General features: G+C 44.7%; 1 protein-coding gene across 1 annotated transcript in view; it reads right to left on the bottom strand.

Moving 5' to 3' along the window:
* LOC111950058 (erythropoietin) overlaps positions 1-8,621 on the bottom strand; it is a 13,071-nt gene extending 4,450 nt beyond the window's left edge. The window contains exons 1-3 of the mRNA XM_023967391.2: positions 8,373-8,621; positions 2,419-2,549; positions 2,133-2,219 (exon numbers count right to left, since the gene is read on the bottom strand). Coding sequence (XP_023823159.1) covers positions 2,133-2,219; positions 2,419-2,549; positions 8,373-8,388 — 234 coding nt within the window. The 5' untranslated portion in view covers positions 8,389-8,621. The remainder of the gene's footprint in view (positions 1-2,132; positions 2,220-2,418; positions 2,550-8,372) is intronic.
* Between the last annotated feature and the right edge of the window lie 229 nt (positions 8,622-8,850).

The raw sequence follows: 8,850 nt of genomic DNA on the forward strand, positions 1-8,850 counted from the left end.
TCAGCCTGTCATGGAAAAGAGCCTGGTCAGTCTGTCATGGAAAGAAGCCTGCTCAGCCTGTCATGGAAAGAGCCTGGTCAGTCTGTCATGGAAAGAGCCTGGTCAGTCTGTCATGGAAAGAGCCTGGTCAGTCTGTCATGGAAAGAGCCTGGTCAGTCGTCATGGAAAGAGCCTGGTCAGTCTGTCATGGAAGAGAGCTGGTCAGTCTGTCATGGAAAGAGCCTGGTCAGTCTGTCATGGAAAGAGCCTGCTTAGCCTGTCATAAAGAGCCCTGCTGCAGCCTGTCATGGAAAGAGCCTGGTCAGTCTGTCATGGAAAGAGCCTGGTCAGTCTGTCATGGAAAGCCTGGTCAGTCTGTCATGGAAAGAGCCTGCTCAGCCTCATGGAAAGGGCCTGGTCAGTCTGTCATGGAAAGAGCCTGGTCAGTCTGTCATGAAAGAGCCTGGTCAGTCTGTCATGGAAAAGCCTGGTCAGTCTGTCATGGAAAGAGAGCCTGGTCAGTCTGTCATGGAAAGAGCCTGTCAGTCTGTCATGACCATGGTCAGCTGTCATGAAAGAGCCTGGTCAGTCTGTCATGGAAAGAGCCTGGTCAGTCTGTCATGGAAAAGAGCTGGTCAGTCTGTCATGGAAAGAGCCTGGTCAGTCTGTCATGAAAGAGCCTGGTCAGTCTGTCATGGAAAAGCCTGTCAGTCGTCATGGAAAGAGCCTGGTCAGTCTGTCATGGGAAGAGCCTGGTCAGTCTGTCATGGAAAGAGCCTGGTCAGTCTGTCATGAAAGAGCCTGGTCAGTCTGTCAGGAAGAGCCTGGTCAGTCTGTGAAATCATGGAAAGAGCCTGCATCTTGTCATGGAAAGAGCTGCTCAGTCTGTCATGGGAAGAGCCTGGTCAGTCTGTCATGGAAAGAGCCTGGTCAGTCTGTCATGGAAGAGCCTGCTCAGTCTGTCATGGGAAGAGCCTGGTCAGTCTGTCATGGAAAGAGCCTGGTCAGTCTGTCATGGGAAGAGCCTGGTCAGTCTGTCATGGAAAAAGAGCCTGGTCAGTCTGTCATGGAAAGAGCCTGGTCAGTCTGTCATGGAAAGAGGCCTGGTCAGTCTGTCATGGAAAGAGCCGGTCAGTCTGTCATGGAAAGAGCCTGGGTCAGTCTGTCCATGGAAATGAGCCTGGTCCAGCTGTCATGGAAAGAGCCTGGTCAGTCTGGTCATGGAAAGAGCCTGGTCAGTCCTGTCATGGGAAGGGGCCTGGTCCAGTCTGTCATGGAAAGAGCCTGGTCAGTCTGTCAATGGGAAAGAGCCTGGTCAGTCTGTCATGGAAGAGGGCCTGGCTAGTCTGTCAGGAAAGAGCCTGGTCAGTCCTGTCATGGAAAGAGCCTGCTCAGTCTGAGCAGGCTCTTTCCATGACAGACTGACCAGGCTCTTTCCATGACAGGCTGAGCAGGCTCTTTCCATGACAGACTGACCAGGCTCTTTCCATGACAGACTGACCAGGCTCTTTCCATGACAGACTGACCAGGCTCTTTCCATGACAGACTGACCAGGTGAAAGCTACGATCCCTTATTGATTTCAGATGAAGGGAGGAGTCAGGTTAAAGAAGGATTTTAAGCCTTGAGACAATTGAGATATGGATTGTGTATGTGTGCCATTCAGAGGGTGAATGGGCAAGACAAAAGATTGAACTGTAGACAACGTGTATGGCGTTGTGTGTGCGAGCGGTTTGCTGATGTCAATGTGAACCGTGTCCCATAGTGAAGGTGGGGTTACGGTATGGGCAGATTGAAGATTTGAGTGTGTCAAGAACTGGGTTTTTCCACACTCAACAGTTTATCGTGTGTCTCAAGAATGGTCCACCACCCAAAATAGATCCAGTCAACTTGACACAACTGTGGGAAGCATTGGAGTCAACATGGGCCAGCATCCCAGTGAAACACTTTCGACATCTCGTAGAGTCCATACCATGACAAATTGAGGCTGTTCTGCAAAACGAGTTGCAGCTTTTATTAGGAAGGTGTTCTTAATGTTTTGTTTACTCAGTGTAGAGAAACCAGAGGAAATGGGCCAAACGCTTCTCTCTACTATATGGCCCTGGCTTGTGCTATTCATGTACAGTAGGTATTTAACTGATAGACAGATACTCACATCCTTTGTCTCCAATAGCACAAAGTCAACGTTGGTCAGTGGAACCACGAAGGTGCCTGTCACGCCACACCCTGCCTTGCAACCTCGCTGCGTGAGGGAAAGAAGGCAAGAGAGATTGACAGTTAGAGCAAGATCAGACACACAAATAAAGATGAGTTGTCTCCGTACATAATACACTGTAATAATATCCTCATCCATTTCACTTCTAATGTGACATTTTCCAGACATAGAAAAAGTTGCCCATGTCCATCTAGTGGTGGTTAGGCCCAGTCAGTCAGTGTCTCACCAGAGCGGTCTCTGTGTCGCGGGCCTCCATGATGAAGCGGTCCAGAACGCGGGGGTCACAGATGGGCCTGACAGGAGAAGGGAGGCCTCGCCCTGCCCACTGGAGTACAGTCAGCAGTACCGCCACCAGCCCTGGGGGAACAACACACATCCTCAGGCAGACGCTGGAAATGGTGGCTGAGAGCAGATACAGACGGGCAGCAATTGCAGCTATACATAACAGACAGTCATACAACAGACCGTTATGTCAACCAGTTCCAGAGAACAGAGGATGTCAGCTAGCGAAATCCCTTAGGCAGATTTACTGGAAGTACTGTAGACGAACTGACTGCCGACTGTTCGGCTGTCCAAACAGTTCTGCGTTTAGTTTAGGTGGTTTCTATTTTGCTTTCTAATGCAAGAACTCATTGGAAGGGTAGATTGTCCTGATAGTCCTACCGAAGTTGGGAGTGACAGGAGACATTGCATACTTTACGCACCATAGAGGTCGGTGCAGGTCTAGCTCCATTCCTCACCCATGGACTACATTAGCCCTAGTTCAAACACTGCTCTATCGCCGCATCAAACAAACAAACACGCCACTTTCACTTTGGAAGATCGGGGATAGAGTGCCGTCTGAAACCCCGTCGGCCTTATTTTTTTTAGGGTGAGGGTATTGATATTGCAGATAGATTGTACCTTCCATCAATGTTATTGGCTGCATCATTTCCAATCCCCCATATATATTTGTTGTAAACAGTTGAAGTCGGAAGTTTACATACACCATAGCCAAATATATTTAAACTCGGTTTTCATTTGATCCCTGTCTTAGGTCAGTTAGGATCCCCACTTTATTTTAAGAATGTGAAATGTCAGAATAATAGTATAGAGAATGATTTATTTCAGCTTTTATTTCTATCATCTAATTCCCAGTTGGTCAGAAGTTTACATACACTCAATTAGTATTTGGTAGCATTGCCTTTAAATTGTTTAACTTGGGTCAAACGTTTCAGGTAGCCTTCCACTAGCTTCCCACAATAAGTTGGGTGTATTTTGGCCCATTCCTCCTGACAGAGCTGGTGTAACCGAGTCAGGTTTGTAGGCCTCCTTGCTCGCACACGCTTTTTCAGTTCTGCCCAAACATTTTCTATAGGATTGAGGTCAGGGCTTTGTGATGGCCACTCCAATACCTTGACTTTGTTGTCCTTAAGCCATTTTGCCACAACTTTGGAAGTATGCTTGGGGTCATTGTCCATTTGGAAGATCCATTTGCGACCAAGCTTTAACTCCTGACTGATGTCTTGAGATGTTGCTTCAATATATCCAYATAATTTTCCTCCCTCATGACGCCATCTATTTTGTGAAGTGCACCAGACCCTCCTGCAGCAAAGCACCCCCACAACATGATGCTGCCACCCCTGTGCTTCACAGTTGGGATGGTGTTCTTCAGCTTGCAAGCTTCCTCCTTTATCCTCCAAACATAACGATGGTCATTATGGCCAAACAGTTCTATTTTTGTTTCATCAGACCAGAGGACATTTCACCAAAAAGTATGATCTTTGTCCCCATGTGCAGTTGCAAACAGTAGTCTAGCTTTTTTRTGGTGGTTTTGGAGCAGTKACATCTTCCTTGCTAAGCGGACTTTCAGGTTATGTCGATATACRACTAATTTTATTGTGGGTATAGATACTTTTGTACCTGTTTCCTTCAGCATCTTCACAWGGTCCTTTGCTGTTGTTCTGCTGGGATTGATTTGCACTTTTTCGCACCAAAGTATGTTCATCTCTAGGAGACAGAACGCGTCTCCTTCCTGAGCGGTATGACGGCTGTGTGGTCCCATGGTGTTTATACGTGCGTACTATTGTTTGTACAGATGAACATGGCACCTTCAGGCATTTGGAAATTGCTCCCAAGGATGAACCAGACTTGTGGAGGTTTACAATTTGTTTTCCGAGACTGAGGTTGATTTCTTTTGATTTTTCCATGATGTCATGCAAAGAGGCACTGAGTTTGAAGGTAGGCCCTGGAATACATCCACAGGTACACCTCCAATCGACTCAAATTATGTCAATTAGCCTATCAGAAGCTTCTAAAGCCATGACATAATTTCTGGAATGTTCCAAGCTGTTTAAAGGCACAGTCAACTTAGTGTATGTAACCAAAAAAGTGTTAAACAGATCAGAATATATTTTATATTCATAAAGTAGCCACCCTTTGCCTTAGAATTCAAGGCACACGTAACCAGCAAGGCTACCACAGCATTCTGCAGCGATACGCCATCCCATCTGTTTTGTGATTAGTGGGACTATCATTTGACATGCAACTATCCATAGACAAGATCCCACAACGCACAAAGGGGAAATGGCTGCCTAAATAAGATCCCCAATCAGAGACAACGATAAACAGCTGCCTCTGATTGGGAACCATAACATGCCAACATAGACACACAAACACCTAGATGGCCCACCCTAGTCACACCCCGACCCAACCAACATAGTGAATAAAAAGCTTACAGACAGTGTCACCAGCAATGCACCTCCACACCATCACACCTCCTCCTCCATGCTTCACGGTGGGAACCACACATGTGGAGGTCATCCGTTCACCTATCTGCATCTCACAAAGACACGGAAGTTGGAACCAAAAATCAGGAATGTCCACCAGAGCTGTGGCCAGAGAATTGAATGTTCATTTCCCTACCATAAGCCGCTTCCAACATCGTTTTAGGGAATTTGGTAGTACGTCCAACCGGCCTCACAACGTATATGGCATTGAGTGGGCGAGCGGTTTCCTGATGTCAACGTTGTGAACAGAGTGCCCCATGGTGGCGGTGGGGTTATGGTATGGGCAGGCATAAGCTACAGACAACGAAAACATTTCATTTTGTCGATGGGCCATTGTCGTGCCATTCATCCGCCGCCGTCACCTCATGTTTCAGCATGATAATGCACGGCCCCATGTCGCAAGGATCTGTAAACAATTCCTGGAAGCTGAAAATGTCCCAGTTCTTCCATGGCCTGCATACTCACTAGACATGTCACCCATTGAGCATGTTTGGGATGCTCTGGAACTACGTGTACGACAGCGTGTTCCAGTTGCCGTCAATATCCAGCAACTTCGCACAGCCATTGAAGAGGAGTGGGACAGCATTCCCCAGGCCACAATGAACAGCCTGATCAACGCAATGCGAAGGAAATGTGTCACGGTGCATGAGGCAAATGGTGGTGATACCAGATACTGACTCGTTTTCTGATCCAGACCCCTACCTTGTTTTTAAGGTATCTGTGACCAACAGATACACATCTGTATTCCCAGTCATGTAAAATCCATAGATTAGGGCCTAATGAATTTATTTCAATTGACTGATTTCCTTATATGAAATATAACTCAGTAAAATCTTTGAAATGATTACATGTTGCGATAATATTTTTGTTCAATATATTTAACAAAGATTGATATTCAAAGTGTAACCAGTATGAAATGGCTAGCTAGTTAGCGTTGCGCGCTAGCTAGTTAGCGTTGCGCGCTAGAAGCGTTTCAATAGATGACATCATATGTATACTTTTACATTGATGCTAACAGATAACTCACTTGGGCTCTGCCCAGCTGCTGAGGTGGCTGCGGAGAAGGAGGTCAAAGGGGGGTAAGTGTAACCGGTGTGAAATGGCTGGCTAGTTAGTGGTGTGTGCTAGTAGCGTTTCAGTTGGTGACGTCACTCGCTATGAGAGCTTGAAGTAGTTGTTTCCCTTGCTCTGCAAGGGCTGTGGCTTTTGTGGATAGGTAACAATGCTTAGTGGGAGGCAGTTGTTGATGTGTTCAGATGATTGCTGGTTCGAGCCCAGGTTGGGGCAAAAGATGGATGGAAGCAAAACTGTTATGTGCGTAGGGCTGACTGTATGTGCGTAGCACACTGATGCCCTGGAACACGTTGCGAGTTCAGGTTGCGCACACATACCAATTGAGACACAAARATATCATCTGAGGCGCATGCGCTTTACGATTCGCAGACCAGGCGGCATCAAGGTGCATAATCTGCAGGTGGAGGCTTCTGCCTCCTCCCGCCTGCCTTCCATATTTGAAGACATATATTTCCATTGCTAGAGCGGTCACTCGACTATCTTGTCAATATAATTGATCATCTTTGGTGCAGACAATATTGAAAGAATGTCATGATGGCTGTGTTCGAGAGGGTCCAAATTGTAATGTATCATGGGTACATCGTGACTGACTGATCTACACATAATAATGAGTAGTTATTTATGATGCAARGTTCTTCGTAGATCAGTCAGTCGGCCGTCGACAGTGGGCTGCAATGTCGAACAAGCCCAATGTTTCTGTCTCTTAACTTGTCCTGTTGTAAAAAGTAAAAAGTCTTAAAGATRCAGTCGGGATCTTAAGTACAACAAATACGTAACATATTGTACGAATTGGATTCGTAACATATCATATGAAATTGCAGAAATGTTTTAAATACTTAACATATTATAAGAAATTGATGATGTAGTAGGCAATTGGATGACGAAGTACACAAAATACAGGGGCCCGTTTTGGCTTGTGATCAACACTTTCAAAACTACTGGTTGAAATTTTACAAAAGTTCCAGAACATCACTTTCAAATTATGAGATAGCCACCATTGTTAACTAAATATTTGATGAGTTCTAAGTGTTGACATTGCTAGGGCAGGGGCTTAGCTAGCAGCTAGCTACATTAGTGAACAATGGGGAAATGCTAGCTACTAGCTTTACCACCCTGTGTTAGTATGTTTTACTCACTTAAATAGTTAATGGTATGAGTCTGAAATGGGGAATTTAATTGTAATGCTTTGAATGTGAATCTTTGTTAAATCTATTCAAGAAAAAGCAAACCTATAAAACGTCAATAGTAGGATTCTTCAGCGAAGTCCTCAGCAATTGTTTAATATGCTTCATCTAGAAAATGTTCATGTTTCCTTTAGGCTTAAAATTTTGTGTTGTGTCTGTGTTTTTTTTATATAAGTGAGGTATGTTTATATGAATGGAAAAATAGAAATGGCATTACATTGACTGCATAGAATTCTAACATTGACCTTTAATGTTGGTGTTATAGATCAGAGTGGCAAACTGCACAGTTAATTACCATGATGTGCTTAGCTATAAATGCTTTATGAATGGGAAAATAGATGACATTACTTTGACTTCATAGAATTCATACATAGACCTTTCGTGTGTGCGTTATAGACCAGCATGACCAACTTGATTGTGATGTGGAGGGCTATAAATTAGTTACGAAATAGTTTTTACCCTCAACTACACGATTTGATCCGTAAAATGTGCCCTGGGGATTCAACCCTGAGGTGTTCTTCACGCACCATTGACCTTCAGTGAGAAGAAGTTAAGTCACTGGCCTATTCTGGCCACTGGCCTATTCTGGCCAGTGGGGGAAATGGAGCTGGTACAGGCCAGCTATATCAGCATAGTTTTCAAAACGTGGTTTAGCCTTTTGGCATATTCACTAACTGGTATGGCAGAAGCRCAAGTTTGAGAACAGCCTAATGATGATCCGATGTTCTCGTTGTAATAGTGCATCTATTAAGATACCTAAATATGAGATATTGCATAGTATGCTATGAATGCGATATAGATATATTTAATTAACCTTTAGGACCATGAAATGCTTATAGATGTGTAATGCATGCGGTATGGATATGTAGTCCAAGTAAATCGTTCCCCATAACTTTTCTAATGTTTAAACCCTTAAAACTGGTGGTGCGATGCCAATAACCATACCATACGGATACCATCGAAGGCACCGTAGTCCCTCTGAAAATATAGGGTACTTTGGAAACCTTCAAGAATGCGTTTGGAACTTTGCGCACTAAAGTTCATGGATAGATATATTCTCCTGAATGTGTTTGCCTCAGTTTTAAGCTATATCACCAACACAGTATGGTTATCAAATTAAGAATTGTTTCAATCGTGTGCTATAGATATCTTACCTGAAATGGAAGACATTCGCAAAATGGTCCAACATTTTTAGAATGCATTGCTAAACAAAGTAAATGTGTAATATACACAGTATAAAAAAAACACATCCGTGACCGAATTGCCTATTTTGTAGGCCTAAACTGCAGTAGCCTATATGAAATTATCTCGAAATTCGTCTATGTTTTCTCCACCTGTATCCTTGTCCATTGTTCCGAGCGCAAAGAAATGCCGCGTGCGCACCGGAGCAAGTACCCGTCGCTGCAGCACATGTAACGAGGAGGGTTCGGCCCGTGCCGGACCCGCCCACCAAAAGTTTTCATTGGTTGAGGCGTATTCCCATTCCAACACGCTCAACCAAAGTAGCCTAATGTTAAGTAGCTGGCTAATCGTTTCTCATGAAAGGAAGTTAGGCTAGCGATCAAGCATTTTAGCCAGGTAGCCTAGGACAACAAAAACTAAAAGTGTGCACTGCGTAAGAGTCATTGAATC

The sequence above is a fragment of the Salvelinus sp. IW2-2015 genome, linkage group LG23 (genome assembly GCF_002910315.2).
Source record: "Salvelinus sp. IW2-2015 linkage group LG23, ASM291031v2, whole genome shotgun sequence".
NCBI classification, from domain to species: Eukaryota; Metazoa; Chordata; class Actinopteri; order Salmoniformes; family Salmonidae; genus Salvelinus; species Salvelinus sp. IW2-2015.